This window comes from Eucalyptus grandis, chromosome 11 (genome assembly GCF_016545825.1).
Source record: "Eucalyptus grandis isolate ANBG69807.140 chromosome 11, ASM1654582v1, whole genome shotgun sequence".
Taxonomy (NCBI): domain Eukaryota; kingdom Viridiplantae; phylum Streptophyta; class Magnoliopsida; order Myrtales; family Myrtaceae; genus Eucalyptus; species Eucalyptus grandis.
In genome coordinates this window covers 6,913,467-6,933,679 of record NC_052622.1, presented here as the reverse complement: position 1 = coordinate 6,933,679, position 20,213 = coordinate 6,913,467, and the positions used below count along the sequence as shown (strand labels likewise).

The 20,213-nt window shown below is 38.3% G+C and overlaps 1 protein-coding gene across 1 annotated transcript; it reads right to left on the bottom strand.

The window, feature by feature from the left end:
* Window positions 1–3,739: 3,739 nt before the first annotated feature.
* LOC104455163 (receptor-like protein 7) lies at window positions 3,740–6,694 on the bottom strand. The gene has a single exon (XM_039304996.1). It carries the CDS (start codon window positions 6,692–6,694, stop codon window positions 3,740–3,742), a length of 2,955 nt encoding a protein of 984 aa, XP_039160930.1.
* Between the last annotated feature and the right edge of the window lie 13,519 nt (window positions 6,695–20,213).

The following is a 20,213-nucleotide window of genomic DNA, read 5'->3' as shown; positions in this document are numbered from 1 at the left end:
CATGGAGCTCATAACCACACCGACGAGGTAGGACAAACTCCCACGATTTCTGCCTGTTTACCGACTTTGATACTATCTATAATGACTTGATTTGTCCGGACGGACATGAGTCAGAGCCCCTAAAAAATCCCATGATCATCTAATTTGGGGTGTCATATTTGATCTCAGTACAAATTGAACCAAAAAACCAAGTAAGTACTCAAGGAGAAATCCTAGCATGTCAGGCTTAAGGCGCAACCGAGCTTGCCTTGCCGTGATCAGAGGAACAGAACTTGAGACGTTTTAAATGTTTTCAACGGGATTGAAGGAACAAAGTAACCATTCTTCTCACCAATTCCTCTTGGAAATTTCGGGATACATTTTCCATTGAGCTAGTCATACATTTCTTCTTGTTCAATCAGTCTTATCTTTGTGTCGAGAAAAATTAAGCTTGAGTAGACCCGTTGAAGATAATTTGAACTTGTTAGAATATTATGTCTGTAGCCTGCCGGAGTGAATTTTTGTAGCACATCGATCATCCATAGGCAATTCAATGTTGGATCCACTCTGCTTTGGGCTTGATCGTTCTATTCATATTGCCTATATAAGTAAAAACATAGCAAATTGTTTGCGATTGTCTATGTGGTGAGCAGAGCATGAGCAAGTGAAGCACATATTATAGGTGGTGCCCGGTGCCTCGGGATACGAACATGCCTCGTCCCATGCTACCCTGCATTGAATCAATGACTTTTCGGGTGATGGAAACACCCAGACGATGTGCAGTACCTATGAATCTTTCGGTGCGTGAGCATGACTATGTGCAGTGCCGGAACGTGCAGCTACTGGGGAACATAATAAGAGCTCAGCTGCCAATAGATCTGCATTTGCATGGAAGACTTGGGTCAACAGTGGAGAAAGCAGTGAGAGTCTATGAAGTGGTGCCAACCGAGGGCCGAAAATTAAAGACTTTGGTAGCTCATATGGCGCCCGTCTCATTCGCCCAACGATTGCTCTTGGGTGGATTGCGACGTGAGTGCTGTATTGACTTTGAATTCATAATCTATGGACATTTCCTTGGATCACTGATGAGGAATGTAATTTACGCTGTGTAATGGGATCGGAGAAATTAAGACTGTTCAAAGTTTTTTAAACGATCTTACTTAATGAGAGTGAGGATGGAGGGAGAGCAAAGGAGATTGCGTATGGGCAATAAGGAGTTTGCATTGGCAGTTGCCTAACTTGGTTGCCTATTATTTTCTTGTTGCTTGTTTTATGTATGTCGCCGAAACGATTACAAGACCAAGACAAAAACTAGATTGTTGTTGGTTCCGTCAAGATCTAAGATGAAGTAAACAAACAAAAACTTGTATCTTAGAAATACCTACATCATTGAGAATCGAAAACTAAAACTCTCTATTTTCTTTTTCTGCTATATAACCATCAAAATCTTAAAGAAGGTAGCGCGCACGCGCACATGTAAGTGGGTAAAGTTCCTGTGAGATTGAATGCCATGGCATTCTTAGTAGGATAATTGTCCAAAAAGTCCTAAACCTATTATACGGTGTCAATTTGTCTCAAACCTTGACGATTTGTCAGTTTAATCGTAAACATTTTGAAGTTTCGTTTTGAAGTTTTGCTAATTTAGTCGTAAATCTATTATATGGATAATTTATCAAAATGACTACATTGACAAATTGTCAAAGATTTATGACTAAATTAGTAATTCATGAAAATTTTTAGGACCAAATTGGCACAATTAAAAGGTTTAGGACTAAATTGGCAAATCATCTAAATAATTTTACACTAAATTGATAGAATTAAAAGTTTATGACTGAATTAACTACCGTATAATATATTTAGGACTTTTTTTATCTTAACAATTTCCCCCTTCTCACGTGTGAGCTTTGTCTAGAAATTTAGTTTTTATGGACTTTAGAATACCTCTGATATTAGAAAGTCTCTAATTCTTATGCATATTTTGGTAATCTAATTGATGTGCAAAACAATATAGATTTATGCAGATTTTGGTGATAAACATTTAAATATTGTTACTGATGTGTATACATATTCTAATTAGATGAATGATCAAAGATCCATCGCAGGTTAAATTCTATTATGTTCTCAGATACCTTTATGAATTTAAGTTGTACATGAAAATACTTATTACTTAAATGAGAATAAAGTCATACACGGAGGTTTTATTACGCGATAATAACTTATCGCTATATAAGTAATAAAATCAAAAAGTGTTTCAAAATCTTCGATGACACCCGAATTTAAAAGAATCAATCACAATGAATGAGTTTTCTCATACTCTCAATTCTCTTGTTAGAACGCTCTCAATGCTGTGTGTCTCTCGCAAGTTCTGCACATTTTAGCACACCTACTATCCACCAGAGATGAAACTCCACAACAGAATAATTTTATGCACAAATACTATGAGCCCTTCTCCGACGTCAACTTATACTTCAATAAGGAAATGAAGACTACAGGAAATCAGATTTCCTTTTTTGCATCACCCATGATCTTTTTGGCAAGAGTTCGATCGACATTAACTTCGAGCCATAATCAACCGATCACTATCTTGAGAACCATTCCAAATGATTAAATTAGTTGTAGAGCAGCCACCACATCAAACGATCCTTTCACGGGAAAAAGAAAAGGTTGTATGTAAATTCCGGGGTACATGATTAGCAAGCCGACATAGTCTTGTCCAATAATTTCAACTGGGCCATGTTGATTCTCTGCATAATATACTGCTCCTATGAGGGAAAGTTCTATTTCCTACTTCGCCCACATGAAGGAAGATCCAAGAGACTAAGGGCACGTATAATAACCATTCTATTTCTGTACAAAAACTATTTTATTGTTCAAGACTTGTTTTTGGAACATAAATTTGTTTGATAAAACTATTTCATTTTTTCGTCCTTGCTACTAGCTGGCCGCTCATTTGTTGTCGCCGACCGCCGTCTACCGTCCACTTGATCACCGTCCGTCGATTGCTGCTGTCGCCATTTGACGTCCGTCGCCGTTGTTGTTTGCTGGTTGTGTTTGCCACTATTGATCGTCGTTCACCGCTGCCATCCGCCGGCCGCTAGTTGTCGTCCGCTGTCCGCCGATCACCGGCCGTCTGGGATGAAGGAATTTTGTGTCATTATCAAGCGAATTTTTATTTTGGGAATATAAATTTTGTGTCATTATCAAATGCATTAATTTGCTTAGAAATATATCCAAGAATATAAATAGAAAAATCTATTTTTCTTCCGCAAATCAATTTCTGATTAGAACGATTATCATTCGCCTCTTAATTTGTTACAGTACTTGTCCAATTAGCCTCCAAATGCGGATTTTTCTTTTCAAATGTTGATAGCTCGGTGTCTGTACAATTTCATGGTAACGAAAATAAAAGAAGGTAATTGATTGAAGCGCGGATGAGAGCCTAGGTTTGCGTAAAGTTATGAGGACACTGTACCCTTGCCAATGATGGTTTTACTAGAACCTGTAAATAAATTTCAGCTTGTGATGTGACCTTGGATAAAGAAGAATCCATGTGGCAATTTTGATTTGATTGTTAGATAGAAGTACTTTTTAGATTTATAAAAGAAAAAGTGTAAGTTCACCTTAGAGAGGCGGTAAGCGGATGTGATTAGAGATTAAATGAAGCAAGCAAAGGTTTTACATAAAAATAGAAGATACAACGGAGAAACAAGTACATTTAATTAAAAAGACGGAAATACCTAGCTCGTTATTCAGTTAAGTTCTAACATTTGCAGAAAGTTAAAACCTTGCCTAGCCATGAGTTCCTACCCCTCCTAGGCTGCCTCTGCCTAGGCTGTCGCCTTAACCTGGCATTTCCTTCAAACCAAACATGTTTCCACGAGATGAATGCATTTCCAATAACCACTCCAATCACTAAGCCGATCCCATATCCCAGCAGAACAATTGTCCAATTGAGTTCAGTTGGCGATCCCAAGTCTTCTTCTTTGTGAGTTGAAGGTTGTCTTGACGTATCCCCTAAATCTCGACATTTCCTATATATGAATTCCCCACATAATCCCAAGTTCCCTTCAAAAGAATCATTTGAAAACGTATCAAATTGTCGCCCTCTCGGCACAGACCCGGTCAGATTGTTGTAAGACAAATTCAGGACAGAAAGGAACCCGAGTTCTGTCAGCTTCTGAGGGATCTGTCCCGAGAGTTTGTTCCAAGAAAGGTCCAATGACTCGAGCGCTGTGAGATTCCCCAACGATGGTGGGATGTGACCAGTGAGGGAATTGTTGGAAAGGTTTAGTCCCTGCAGTCCCTTAAGATCACCTATGACATCGGGGATCTCTCCTTTAAACAAGTTGCTAGAGAGGTTGATGATCGTGAAGAATTCTAAGATCTTTGGGTAATACAATTCAAGCCCTTTGTAAGCCACTGTCATGGAGAAATCCAAATCGCCATAGTAGGTGAACTCAAGGTAGCATTTCGGCTGTAGGTTTCTATGCATGTACATAAAGTTTCCCATCTTGGATTTCATGGCATTCCAAGACTGAAAGAATTCCATGGGCAACTTACCAATGAATGCATTTATAGAGAGGTCAAGTATCCGTAGCTTAAGGAACGTGGAACTAGATTTAGGCCTCTCTATGGCCCCATGGAATTTGTTGGATCGCAAAATAAGGACATGAAGCTCTGGTAGAGATCCCAACCATGACGGGAAGGTGTCCACAATAGAATTGTTTGCAAAGTTGATGAATTCGAGCATTTTGCAATTGGCTAGGGACCTTGGCAACTTGCCTTGCAACTGGTTGTCACTCAAATCGATCATCGTCAATCGTGTGCCCCTCACCAATACCTCGGGAATGCTCCCGTGGAAATTGTTGCCTTTTAGGTTCAATATCACGAGAGATTTGCTGATATTGCCCAAACAAATCGGAAGTTTACCAGTCAAATTGTTAGAAGACAAGTCTAGTGTGGTTGCTGAACTCAAATTGCAGATCCACGGTGGCAATTCTCCCGTCAGCCCGTTGTTGGATATTATATAGGACAATATTGACCGCGGTGCTTCAGGGGGTGGTCCTTTCATCATGTTATGAGATAGGTCTATTGTGAACATAATTGAAGGATTGATCGGATAATATCGATCAAGACTAGTTAAGAAGTTATGAGAGAGATTCAGGTACTGCATTTGTTTAAAAGTGCCATTCCACACCCAAAAGGGCACTTCACTAATGTTGTTATCCGATAGGTCCAACCAATTCATAACCTTTTGGTTTTGTAAGAATGCTGGAAACTCTCTCAAATTGCACGATGCCAGTCCTAGGATCTGAAGCTGAGGAAGAATAACATTCACGCTACTTGTGCGACATGATAGCCTGTTAGATGATAGTTGGAGCAATCCCAATTGTTTGAGCTTGAGAAAGTTGTCAAGTTCAACAGTTCCACTGAAGTCGTTTTCGGCAAGGGCGAGGGTTTGGAGATTTTGAAGTTGATAGATTGAAGAAGGTATCTCGCCATAGAATTTATTCCGTTTAAGATTAAGCAAGGCCAGTTGAGTGAGGTTCATGAGCTGAGGTAGGATGGTACCGCTTAATTGGTTTCCAACCAAGTGTAATTCAACAAGGTGGGACAAGTTTCTGATTGAAGGTGGGATCTCGCCATATAAATTGTTGTGGAAGAGGTCCAAAGTGGTGAGCTTTTTAATCTTCCAAACCCAAGACAAAGAGGAAATGGACTGAGCAGTGAGTGGGTTTGTAGTAACACCTAGGTATTCGAGGCTGCTAAGATTAGCAAATGAAGCCGGGATGGATCCCGAGAATTTGCAATCAGTTGCGTCGAGATAGCCCAAGGAAGGAAGTATTCCGATTGAAGAGGATAGTTCTCCAGAAAAGCTCGTGCTATCCAGAGACAGCTGTTCGAGAGGACTACTCGAGTTAAAGTCAGGCAAGCTACCCGTGAGAGCATTATTTTCACTTACCACAAGAAATTGCAGCTTCGGTAAATGAAAAATGGCAGACGGAAATACACCGTATAGGTTGCAACCACTCATTTTCAGACTTCTTAGGGAAGACAGATTTGCCAGAGTGTTGGGCACTTCGGACGACATGTCGACGAGACCTAAGCTAAGTACTTCTAGGCTGCTCAGATTTTGAACTAGGCTTCTCAAGTCTGGCGCTTTCATTTCCAACAAACCATTACATGGATCGTTATTGCAGCACAGGTTAAGGTACACTAACCTTGTAAGCTTGAAGATTTCTGTTGGGACTCGGCCGGAAAAACGGGAATAAGAAAGATTGAGATGAGTCAATCTCAGCAGATCTCCAACTCGGGATGGTATTTGAGAGTAGTTGAAGTAATTGTCGTTGAGATTGAGCTTTTTAAGATGAGTAAGCTGGAAGAGGGTACTGTTGTTGTCGATAGAACCATAGAGAAAACTACTTCCTAGGTCGAGAACAATTACATGGCCCGTATTCTCATCACACTTGATCCCATCCCAAGAGCAGCAGTCCTGATCGTTTATCCAAGACAGAGTCTTGGGACGAGCGAGAGGATCATCATCAGAAACATTGGCGATTTCGTATCTCTCTTTAAATTGCAGCAGGGCAGACAATTCGTCCTCGAGACACACAGGTTTCATAGAACGAGAGAGATTGTGAGCACCAATAGGATGTGACCACAAGTACAAGAAAAGCAAGTGTATGGATATGTAGAAGCACGGTGAGGGAGCCATTTTGTTCCAAACAAAGACAATGTAGTTTGCGATGAGCAGAGAGTATGAGAGAGCGAAGCAAATTTTATAGGCAGTGCTTGGTGCCAAGGGTTATGAACATGCCTCATCTCATGCTACAATGCCTCAAATCGATGACTTTGCGAGTGATGTACAAGTGATGTAACACGCAAAAATATGGGCAATAAAATATGTAATATATTTTATTATTCTAAATATGATTCCAATATTATATTCCCAATAAATTCCCAATAAATTCTCTATATAAATTACAATTTATTGCCCAATTTATTACCCACGTGTATTAAGTGATATTTGTCCGTTATTATATTACCATAATGGTCTTGATGGAAGATACCGGTAATGTAACCAACGGAATAAAAACGTCAGGTTGTCTGGTTCAAACCCTTACGATACAGAAAAACACACCATAAGGTTTTAGGGGTATTGGCTAGTAGAACATGACATACGTTTTCTATATTGTAGATCGATCGTGCTATGTGGATCCATCAAAGGTTTTGAGGTTTCCCACTTCCAGATTTCATCAATGGCTAGAGGTATGTTGATATTTACGTTTCTGCAATTTGATCCCAAATTCTGTATGAATTTACTTGTTATTGATAAATCGATCTCCAAGTTTTTAGTTTATATTCAATCTAACAATTGGTATTAGAGCAGTTTGCAATCTCTGCCTTGGTGAAACTTTTTGGAATTTATTTTTATTGAATTATATGTGGGTAAATTTCAGATTTGTATATGGCTTGGATCGGAATTTAGAATTCCGGTCAAGTTCGGGCTACCCACCCCGCGATAATGGATCTGAATGATTACACCGCCATTAGGAAGAGAAACTCTTAAATTTTTCGACATATTACTGACCGTTGAAGGTTAATTGAGCGGTGAAATTTTGGTGGTTAGGGTTTTATAGGGCAGATTGTTTTTGGCTTAATTCTGGTCCATACATGGTCGTTTTTGCCGGATCTTGAATTTATTCGTACGTCTCGGCATTCTCTTCGAAACCCATCAACCAATTTGGTTGGACATGGGCTGTGGGAGAAGACCTAGATGGCGGAACAAAGGCGGTCGCGGCGAAGAAGCGACGGAAGAGAGCCCAAAGAAGACCTTGGGCGCGTGCGTTGCACTCGCCCAAGCGCAGCAACAGGCGCTTGCAACGCACACGCCCGAAGGGCTACAGCGGGCGTGTGCGAGAGGCTGAAGTGGGCGCTTGCAACGCACGCCTATGGTTTCTCAATTTTGCCCCTCCGCCTTTAGGAAAATTGCGATTCTGCCCTTGCCCGCGCAAAATTCTGATTTTGACCCCCTGGGGTGTGAAAACTTACGATTTTGCCCTTTTGGGTGTAAAATTCATGTTTTACCCCTTAAAAGTAAAATTCCAATTCTAGCCTTGCGTGCAAAATTCCAGTTTTACCCCTTTTGCATGTGATTTTACTATTCTACCCTAAAGTGCAATTTTATGAAATTTTTTTAAATAAAATTAAATGTCTGGTGATCCGTATATATTTAATTAATTAAGGATTAGCCACAGCATATTTGATTATATTAAATTATATACATTAAGAGCCTTTGGATCACATATAGTTAAAGACAATAATTGTAATTATTCACATGAATATTATGAATTTTATCCCACAGAATTTTCAATATATTAATTTTATTAATTAGGATGAAATATTAATTTATCTTTCTTAATTTACCCACAGGGATTAAGGAAGGGAATATAATTTGATAGTTTCATCATGAAGTAATTATGAATCAATTTAAATTAGAAACTTAGCCTACAGGTAGTTTTTGATGTTATGTGATTCATATTTTAAAACATGTTTTACATTGGTAAAATATGATTTAAGTTTATTTGCCTCAAATATATTGATACATAAGTTTTCTTTGATTATGATGCAGTCTTACCACCTACGATTAGTTCTGGTATAATTGTTCCCGAGCTTAATGGAAATAACTTTAAAGATTGGAGAGAATTAGTTCTTCTTCAATTGGGGTGCATGGATCTTGATTATGCTCTTAGGTCAGATGAACCACCTGAACCTACTGAGAATAGTACTCATGCTGAACATACTCATTATGCTCAATGAGAGCGGTCCAACTGTCTCAGTGTGATGTACATAAAGACAAAACTATCTGCTAGCATTCGTGGTTCAATCATTTAGCATAACAATGCCAAAGAATTGCTAAAGGCTATTGATGCACAATTCGAGTCTTCAGAGAAGGCGCATGCCATGACCCTAATTATGAAGTTCTCATCATTGAAGCTTACCGGTGTAAGAGGTGTGCGTGAGCACATCATGAAGATGAGGGACATTGCAACTTAGCTGAAGAATCTTGAGGTTGGGATATCAGAATCTTTTCTTATATACCATATCCTAAATACTCTCCTACAAGAGTATGCCTACAAGAGTATGCCCCCTTCAAGATCTCTTACAACACACATAACACTAAATGGTCAATTAATGAATTCATGACCATGTGTGTTCAAGAGGAAGAGAGGCTACTAATAGAGAAATGAGAAAGTGCTCATATGGCAATACAGGATAAGTATAAAGGGCAAGGCAAGCAAAAGGGAAAGGGTAAGATGCCTCTATCTCCTCAAGCTGGCATTAAGAAGGAATCCAAGTACTTCTTCTGTAAAAAGAAGGAGCACATGAAGAAGGATTGCGCCAAATTTAAGGCATGACTCAAAAAGAAAGGTAACCAACTCACATGTGTATGTTATGAAACTAATATGGTTGATGTGAGTCACAACACTTGGTGGATTGATTCTGGTTCTACAATCTACATTTCGAATTCCTTACAGGGTTTTCAGAATCAGCGGAAACCAATAGGGAGTGAACAAGGCATCTATTCGGGAAACAAAATGCGCTCGCATGTGGAAGCTATTGGGACATGGAGATTAGTTCTCAGTAGTGGTTTTGTTCTAATTTTGGAAAAGACCTTTTATATTCCTAGTTTTTCTAGGAATTTAATTTCAGTTTCAAGACTTGTACTTTTGGGATACTCCTTTGAATTTTCAGATTCAACATTCAATTTATCGTATAAATCTGAAATTGTTGGGAGTGGTATTTTGTCTAATGATCTCTTTTGAATTAATTTACAAACCAATGCTATTAATAATGTGATGCATGTTCATGATAATGCTGGGATAAAACGATGTGTTGTGAATGAGGATTCCTCTAAGTTGTCGCACCGGAGGTTGGGACATATCTCCATGGATAGAATTAAGAGACTAGTAAATGATGAAGTACTTAATACTTTAGATTTTACTGATTATGACACTATGGACTGTATAAAGGGAAAACAGACCAACAAGTCAAAGAAAGATGCTAAGAGGAGTACAAAAATATTAGAAATCATACATACAGATATTTGTAGTCCAGATATGGACTCAAATGGTCAGAGATACTTCATTTCTTTCATAAACTATTATTCACGATTCATGTATCTCTACTTGCTTCGTAATAAGCACGAAGCACTGGATGTCTTTAAGGTATTTAAAACCGAAGTAGAGAAATAATTCGATAAACAAATTAAGATCGTGAAATCGGATAGAGATGGAGAATACTATGGTAGATACACTCAAGATGGACAAGCACCTAGTCCATTTGCAAAGTTTCTTGAAGAGCATGAGATTATTGCCCAATACACTATGCCTGGTTCACCGGACCAAAATAGTGTCGCAGAAAGAAGAAACCGAACATAATTGGACATGGTGCAGAGTATGCTTAGCAACTCCAAACTTCCTAAGTTTTTGTGGACTGAGGCTCTTAAAACGGCTGTGTACATATTAAATCGAGTTCCAACCAAGGCTGTTCCAAGGATGCCTTTTGAATTATTCAAAGGTTGGAAACCAAGTTTGTGACATGTACGTGTTTGGGGATACCCATCTGAAGTAAGAGTCTATAATCCACAGGAAAAAGAAGTTAGATCCAAGGACTATAAATGGGTATTTCCTTGGATATGCGGAAAAGTCCAAAGGATACAGATTTTATTGTCCATCTCACACCACTAGGTTTGTGGAATCAAAAAATGCTAAATTTCTTGAAAATGATCTGATTAGTAGGAGCGATCAATTCAAGGACTTTGTTCCCGAAAAAGATCATTCAGATACTCAATCTTCCACCTCAGATACTAGATTGGTTATTGCTTACAGTGCCCCTTCAGCTCAACCGGTCGCTGAGCAACCAATCATTGAAGATCCACAACCAACTAATATTGATCCGGTAGACCAAAATGTTCAGCAATTACTAGATACTGTTGAACTTCCAGTAGAACATCATACTCATCAGGAGGATGTTGATGCGACATTAAGAATGTCTACTAGAATGAAGAAATCAGCAATTCTTAATAACTACATTGTGTATCTACAAGAATCTGACTATAATGTTGGAGCTGAAAGTGATCCTAAGTTGTTTTCACAAGCCATGAGTTGTGATAAATCTAATTTATGGTACAATGCCATGAAAGAAGAAATGAATTCTATGGCATCAAATGAAGTTTAGGATTTAGTTGAGTTACCTGATGGTGCAAAGGCCATGGTTGTAAATGGGTCTTCAAAACTAAGAAGGATTCATTAGGCAATATAGAGAGATATAAAGCCAGACTCGTTGCTAAGAGATTTACTCAAAAGGAGGGAATCGATTACATGAAGACGTTTTCTCATGTATCCAAGAAAGATTCTCTTCGTACTCTTTTGGCATTGATTGCTCATTTTGATATGGAGTTACATCAAATGGATGTAAAAACGACGTTCCTCAATGGAAAATTGGAAGAAGTGGTTTATATGAAACAACTAGAATGATTCTTCTCTAATGCTGATGAGCATTTGATATGCAAGCTTAAAAGGTCTCTATATGGCTTGAAACAAGTATCCCACCTATGGTTCTTAAGATTCCATGAGGTCATCTCTTCATTCGGTTTTAAAGAGAATGTCATGGATCAATGTATATACCAGAAGGTTAGTGGGAGCAAAATTTGTTTCCTTGTGCTATATGTAGATGATATTTTACTTGTAACCAATGACAAGAGGTTGTTATATGAAGTGAAACAATTTCTCTCTAAGAGTTTTGATATGAAAGATATGGGTGAAGCATCTTATGTCATTGGCATTAAGATCTATAGAGATAGACTTCGAGGTATATTAGGACTATCTTAAGAAACCTATATCAATAAGGTCTTAGAGAGGTTTCGGATGAAAGATTGTTCACCAAGTATAGCACCCATAGTGAAGGGTGATAGGTTTAATTTAAACTAATGCTCGAAGAATTATTTTGAAAGGGAACAAATGAAGAACATCACATATGCTTCTTCTGTTGGAAGTTTGATGTATGCTTAGGTTTGCACTCGACCTGATATAGCCTTTGCTGTGGGAATGTTGGGAAGATATCAAAGTAATCCAGATATGGATCACTGGAGAGCTGCAAAGAAAATGATGAGGTACCTTCAAGGAACAAAGAGACACATACTTATGTACAACTTGGAGGTAGTTGCTTACTTGGACTCAGACTTTGCTGGCTGCGTTGATTCCCGTAAATCAACATCGGGATATATTTTTATGTTTGCTGGCAGAGCTGTATCCTGGAAGAGTGCAAAACAAACCTTGGTTGCCACTTCCACTATGGAGGCAAAGTTTGTTTCCTGTTTTGAGGCCACCTCACATGGTGTGTGGTCGAAAGGTTTCATATCGGGGCTTAGGGCTATGGATTCCATCGCTAGGCCATTGTCGCGACTCGATCTTGCCGCCCCTCGAAATATCCAAGGAGGAGAAAGGTCGGGTTTAGGGGTACTTTGATCACGAGAGTTTCCTCACGAGATCACAAGCTCTCCCAAGCTCGTACCCCGCGTGACAGCGGATTTATTTATACGATCTAGGTATTTAACAACCTAAAAAATATACAGGAGTCGCCACTAGTCTCATTTTGGGGGTCGGCTAGAAACCCAACCGAGGGTCGGGAGTGTTCCCTCGATTCCTACGTAATTAGATATCTAGGTTCGGAGACTTGGGTTACGCTAATATTGCTATTAACACCCTTTCGATACCTAAATAGTATGTTGTGTTTTTCCTAACATGTCCATGCCTTTCTTTTTTACATTTTCAAGATCATCAATTCTATACTAAATGATCATGCGTGGTGGATTACTTTCATTCTATTCTATTTCTAAAAGATGAAAAGAAAACAATCAATGAAATTGAAATTGCAAGACATGAAGTAAACAATCAAGAAAAATAGTAAATCTATCATGCAAACCTAAAAGAAAGTATAAAAGAGAAATATATGGGAAAAAGAGAGAAAAGCCCGCAACTCATCGGGTTTTATACAACAAATGGAGCCCGAGACATATGTCGGGAAAATGGGTATTACATGAAAATGGTCGGAATGGACATCGACCTCCACCATCTTCACGCCTTCTCCATCTTCAAGGTCCTAATCTAAACCTAATCTAAGAAAGTTATGACTAGGTGCATACAAGTGAAAGAAACAATCATCACAACTAAGATCAAAGCAATTGGGGTAGAACCCATGTATGATTGGCTCTAAGAAAAAAGCACATAAATCAAGCACTTTATAAAGAGCAACTTTCATGAATGGAATCTCCTGAGGCGTATCAAGTTCAAGTAAAGTCAAATTCATGGCCGAAAAGCAACAATTGCTAAAGCATGCAAATCAATCATAAGCAAATCAAAGAATGATGCATGATAACTGATTTGTTAAGCCACCTAATCAATGCATGAAAATCATGAAATTTGAATATGACGTAGGGTTAAATGTGAAGAAAAAGTTTGATTTAGACATTTCCATGTGCAAAAAGGCCACACAAATCCATTAACATTGATATGTGACTTGTCGTTAGGAGCAAAATGCATAACAATTTAAATTGCTACATGTCAACTTGAATTCTAAGGTTAATTGACCTTAAAAATTCTCAAATTTTAGCATGTGATGGATATGGATATTATGGACAGCTTTCGTCGAGAATCTATCCTCAAGATCATTATGTATAAAATCACACAAAATTGGTAGAAGTCAGCTTTATAGAGACAAGACAGCACTACAGGTCAAGACAAATTCAGACTTCAAAACTTGATCTAAAAAAAAGAAAAGCAGGGCAAATGATGGGCAAATTGGACAAACTAGGCATCGTTAGAAAGCTCAAGGTGTCCTTTACGAATTCCTATTAGGTGACAATTGCAATTTAGGTCTTTTTCTAGGTCAAGTAAAGCCATTTGTATAAGTGGTCAGATCAGATCGTAACAAGCAGAACACATCAGCAGATTAGTGCTCTTTGCAAGAAGCATCAGGCAAGGCAAATGATGGCCAAATCGCACATATAATATGTCTATGGAAAGCTTGAGAAGTCTGTTACAAATCTCTAGAAGATATTAAGTCCTAATAACATCATCTATCAGCTCAGTCCAGTTAAAACAGAAAATTGCAGTAGGTCAAAACAGCAAATCAACCTAAAACAATTACTGCAGAATCAACAGACTTTGTAGGTGCTTTTTGAGCGACCAAATGACATCCGTTCAGGGCATGCGACATATCAAATCGAAGCTCTAGAAGTGTATTTTTTATGTCTAGAAGGGCTCGAGGCCAAAAAAACTCATCTAGCACCTCATTTCAGCCAAAACAGAAAGTGACATATCAGGCATACGAAATCGAGACACGTCGACTATTCCATTTCAATACTAACAGCAGCTAGCCATAGAAAAAAAAAAGAAAGCATTTCCTTAATCGAATCTACTTCAAAAATTGGAAAAATCTGTATATTATAACCAAAGGCATGCATTTCATAAAGCATTGATTCATGAATCCAAGTATAACATCCAGCAGAAAATCAGCACAAGGTTGAACGATGCATATCAGTAAAGAATCAATAACAAAGCCTCGATCTATGATCTAAACTCCACTCCACACCAGAAGTCAATCCTCACCAAGCATGACTAATCATTGTTCGCACCAGCAACATGAGTAGATGATTATGCAATCGCATAACATAACATCATCCAGAATGTCAGAGATTATGCATGCAGCAATAATCTTAGCAAAATCATATTTCAGAATGCATGACGTCGAAGGCACCCCATTATGCTAAGAAAAATTGAGAGAAAATCCTAATTACCAAAACTAGTTAAAATGATGTTACGACACAATTCTTGTAACAGTCAAAGGCATAAAGAGCGTTTATTCAGAATCAGACGCTTTGAGCAAATCATCCCCTTTCCTTCAACAGCTAACAAAAGTCCCAACATCTCGGTTAGCTCATCACAATCTAAGGCCTTCAATGGTCCACATCAGCTTCCCATTGCAGGGTATTGTTAAAAGGAGCATCCATAACCATCAGTTCCAAGCTGAAAGTGAGTGGCACCGGTATCTCCACAGAACAAAGTCTAACCATGTATCATCTTCTTTAACTAAAGGCCGAGCTTCGAACTTTTCATGTCAAAATAAACAGATACTCCATAGCTATTCAATTCAAGGACTTCTACACGCCTCGAAAGACTATTTTCTTCAATAAGGACAAAGACCAACATTGGTTTATTACATCGAACAGGTAGAGGGCATTTCCAGGTTATGGAGCAAATGGCGCCAAACTAAACATCCCGGCATTTATCACGAATGACATGCAAACTACAGTGACTTGGTAGAATAGGCTAATGAATGCACGCAACCTCGGAGCTAAAAAAAAACAGATACAAGTACAAAATCAAAAGAGAAAGAGAGATCAAAAAGAGAACCCGATTGAGCCAGCAACAGAGAGCCGCTGTCACTGAGGGGTTTTGGAGTTTTTTTCTTGGAGATGAACTGAAACCTCCAGACTCGGCGTGGATCCGAACCCCGATCTGGTGAGCTCAATCCAGAGAGATTCGGGTCTGGCGAGCCTTTGCACCAGAAGACCGAATTCCTCCACCGACCGTTTCAACAAGTTAAATCCGGTGCACAAGACAAAGCCGAGAGAAAATGCACGAGGTCAGAGAGAGAACGGGAGAGAGAACCAGATCCGAAAAACTTAATCGGATCAAGAGAGAAAGAGAACTCACCGCTTTGGTGAGTTTGATCTAGAGACAAACTCGGTTAAGCATCGTCGTCGCTAATCCGCCCAACCTCCGGCGAGCTTCTGCACCAGAGGACCGAGAGCCGAGCGAACAGGGGTTGAGCATAGGATCGGGTGGAGAGCCGAATCACGCCACAAATCGGGAGCCGCTGTCACTGCCGCCGTCTTTGTGGAAGTCGCCGCGATCGAGCAAACAAGAGAGAGAATCAGAGAGAGAGGGAGTCTGAGAGAGAAAACCCCAGCGAATCCCCGACCACCGGCCTCCAATCTTCGATCCCTCGCCAATGGAGTAAAAACCCTAGCCGATCGAACCGTAAAGAGAGAGTCCCCCTCGGAGAGAGTTCGTTCGTGATGATCAGAGAGCCCCCAGAGAGAGAGAGAGAGAGAGAGAGAGAGAGAGAGTCCCCTGAGAGAGAATTCGCGCGCGAATGGTTTTTTTTTTTTAGAGAGACACCTCCAAGAGAGAGAAAAAAAATCGTCAATCCCCCCCCCCCAAAAAATGAGCGAGCCTTTATATATATATTGAGCATTTTTTCTTTTTCTTTTTGTTTCCTTTTTGTTTTCTTCTCTCTTTTTTTTTTCTTATTTTCATTCTTTTCCTTTCTTCTTTTTTTATGACTCTTTATTTTTTATATTTTTCTTGTAAAATGAATGATTAAAATGTTGATAAAAATTTCAGGTGTCAACAGCCATTAAGAATATTTTGCGACAATTCAGCTGCAGTTTTTATGGCTAAGAACCACAAAAGTGATAGTCAAAGCAAGCACATCAACATCAAGTATTTAGCCATCAGAGAACGTGTTAAAGAGAAGAAAGTAGTCATAGAACATATAAGCACTGGATTGATGATAGCTGATTTTTTAACTAAAGGTATGCCACCAATGAGTTATAAGGATTATGTTTCTAAAATGGGCATTGATCCAATCATGTAAATTTTTCTTTATATGGAAGAATTTATGAGATTTTTTTTTTCATTTATAATGTTTTTCTCAATACAATTGTATACATTCATTTATTATGAGAAAAATAATTACGTTTGGCCTAGAGTAAACATAAGGTTTATTCATTAAGTTATTTGATCACATATGAGCTGATGAAATACATTGTGATACATGGAAGATAATACCCACTCTAAGAGGACTCATCGCTGTGATTCATGTGTTTTATTTCAGTATGAAGTTTTGTGGGTTTGGGTTAATAATTCATTTGAAAGAATATTGGGATCAAGTGGGAGAATGTTAAAATATGTAATATATTTTATTCCAATATTATATTCCAAATAAATTCCCTATATAAATTCCAATTTATTGCCCAATTTATTACCCATGTGTATTAAGTGATATATGTCCGTTATTATATTACCATAATGGTATTGATAGAAGATACCGGTAACGTAACCAACGGAATAAAAACGTCAGGTCGTCTGGTTCAAACCCTTATGATACAGAAAAACACACCATCAGGTTTGAGGGATATTGGCTTGTAAAACAAGACGTACGCTTTCTATATTGCAGATCGATCGTGCTGTGTGGATCCATCAAAGGTTTTGAGGTTTCCCACTTCCAGATTTCATAAATGGCTGGAGGTATGTTGATATTTACGTTTCTGCAATTTGATCCCGAATTCTGTATGAATTTACCTGTTATTGATAAATCGGGATCTCCAGGTTTTTAGTTTATATTCAATCTAACACAATACATGAATCTCTAGCTTCCGCGGAACATAAGGAAAAACTTCTGGCTCAAATCGACAATTGATTGATTGATGGGAAATTCAGCCAATAGATCTGTCATTAACTTTGTTAGTCCTAAAATTTTATACCCAAGTGGTCATATAGCAACAGCATGATGGCCCACTTCACAAAAAATCCTTCTTTGCGGGAAGATAAGGAAAAGAGCTTGTATGGTTAAAAGATGGTTTGAGGTTATTCCCTCCATTCTAGACCAAAAGTATCTATTCGTAAGTTGTGACAGCAACAAAGAAGTCTATGAACTGGTACAAATTGAGGGTCCGCCTTCTCATTTGGGCCCCTCTCATTCACTCAGCAATCACTCTGGGTTGAACCTTTCTACTTGTGACGTTAGTGCTATTTCAATTTGGAATTTATGATCTTCCTTTGGTCATTAATGGGGAATGTGACTTACTTTATGTAGTGCCTTCGTAGAAATTATGATTGCTAAGAGTTATGAACAGTCTTACTTATTGAGAGTGAGAATAGAGGTAGAATAAAGGCGATTGTCTGTGAGCTTGTCACCTAATATTTTCTTACTGCTTGTTTTATGTCTATTGCCGAAATGAATGGCAATTGGAGACAAACTACATTGTTCGTACCATCAAGATCTAAAACAAATTTAGCAAAAAAAGCAAAACATTTATCTTAATAATTCCTCTCTAAACAATGTTCATCACCAAAAATTGTAAATTAGAAGTCGCTATTATTCTTTTTCCAGCTAAGTACCTATTAATATTTAAAAAAGAAGAAGATAAATACAAAAAAGCCATATGCCACGTGGCACTCTCAAGTGTGAGTTTTGTGTAGCAATTATTTTTATGTTCACTTTATAAAATCTCTTATACTGGCAACTCTCTAATTTTTGTGCTTATTTTGGTAACACATCTCTAATCGCTCTGCAAGTAGTAATAGATTTATGCATTTTTAATATCAAATCCTAGCAAATCTATTATTCTCATGGATATTTGATAATAAATCTCTAACCGATGTATTAAAAATAAAAGACTTGATAAACTAAAAAACATAACTCTTTATGTTTATAGAGATTCTATTTAGATGTATGATCAAAGATATTGGGTAGGTTAAATTCTATTTTGATCTCTAATCTGTTTTTCTAACTGTGCTCAGAGCAATGCTATCGAGGAAGTAGGGCGCTTGGTGCAGAGGTGTAAGCAAGCATGCCGCATTGCACGGTACGATGCAACAAAATCAATGACTTTGCCAATGATAAAGCATGCAAAATATGGGCAATGCATATGAATCTTTAGGTGCATAAGGATGACTTTGTGCAGTGCCGCATAGGATTAGCTACCGGGAACACAAGGAAAAGCTTCGTGCCCAAATTGACAACTAGGTTTGTATTTGCATGGAAGACTTTGGGTCGACCAATAGTTAGTCCAAAAATTTCCAAACCAGAGGGCGTCATATCGCAACATGTGATGGTCCCTTCACAAAAAGTCTCTCAGTGGGAAGATAAGATGAATGGTTTGTGTGGTTAATAAGAAGGTTTGAGGGTATTCCGTCCATTCTAAGCGAATGTATCTCATTCATAAGTTGTGACAGTAGCAAACAAGTCAATGAAATGGTATGAAATGGGGGTCGAAATTGAAGACTTTGAATGCTCATTTGGCTCCTCTTGTTCGCCCAACAACTGCTCTAAGTGGGACTTGTTTGTTTATGATATTGGCGTTTTTTTCACTTTGAATGCATTATCTGAGAACATTTCCTTTGGTTACTGATGAGCAATGTAATTTCCGTGATGTAATGCTTTGGATAGATTAGTTTTGAATAGTCTTCACTTATTGATAGGGACAATAGAAGTGGAATTGGCCTTGTCTTGAGCATATTGTTTGGACCAGACAATCACGAGCGTTTGGATGGTGCAATAGCCTAACATTGTCACTTGATATTTTCCTAGTGCTGGTTTGTTTTTGAAATGGCTAGTAAGATCACCTAGAGGGGGGTCAATAGGTGATAAAGAAATTTTTACGAGACTTCAAAATAATTTGCTAGCAATGTAAACAGTAGAACTAAGAGTTTAATGATTGAAACAACAAAGAACTAAGAGTTTCAAACTTTGAAATTCTTCTTTCACGCACACACTTGAATAACTTGAATGTCTTCCTTATATACTCATTTATGCTTTTACGACCGTTTGGCACTTTCTAAAGGAGTTCTTCCAATCCACCCGTTGGACAAAATCAATCAAGGAGATCTCTAGTCATTAAAGGAATGTGATGATAGCCCACCATTCATGCTCGCCCATACAATCAGGATCTAGGTTTCCATAAGTATAACGTCCCAAGTATACTTCACCTTTCAACAGATTTAATTATCTGAATTGATTCCAATAAGAATGATTGATCTCAATTTGCTATCTCCAGCCGTAAGATCTTCTACAAACCAAACGAACTAAATCTTTGAAGATAAAATCGCATCTGGATAAATCTTTTCTTCGTCGGTCTAGAAACTGTCGATGAGGGTAAACTTTGAGTCTTGAGTCTTGAGGTCTTTAGCCTTTAACGGTAGAGTCTGAAGTCAAATTTTAACACTTGAGTCTGAAAGTCTTCAGACTAGATTAATAGAAACATTTTATCAACCTCGAAACAAAAAATGGAGTTTTCTCCAACAATTTCCCCCATTTTTGATGGTGACAAAACTTTTCTGCAAATTTGAAAACTTTTGTCCTGCAAACAAAACTTAAGTAAT

Bases quoted from the DNA above. Each gene is read 5' to 3' on its own strand.
- LOC104455163 (XM_039304996.1), bottom strand. From the start codon at position 6,694: ATGGCTCCCTCACCGTGCTTCTACATATCCATACACTTGCTTTTCTTG.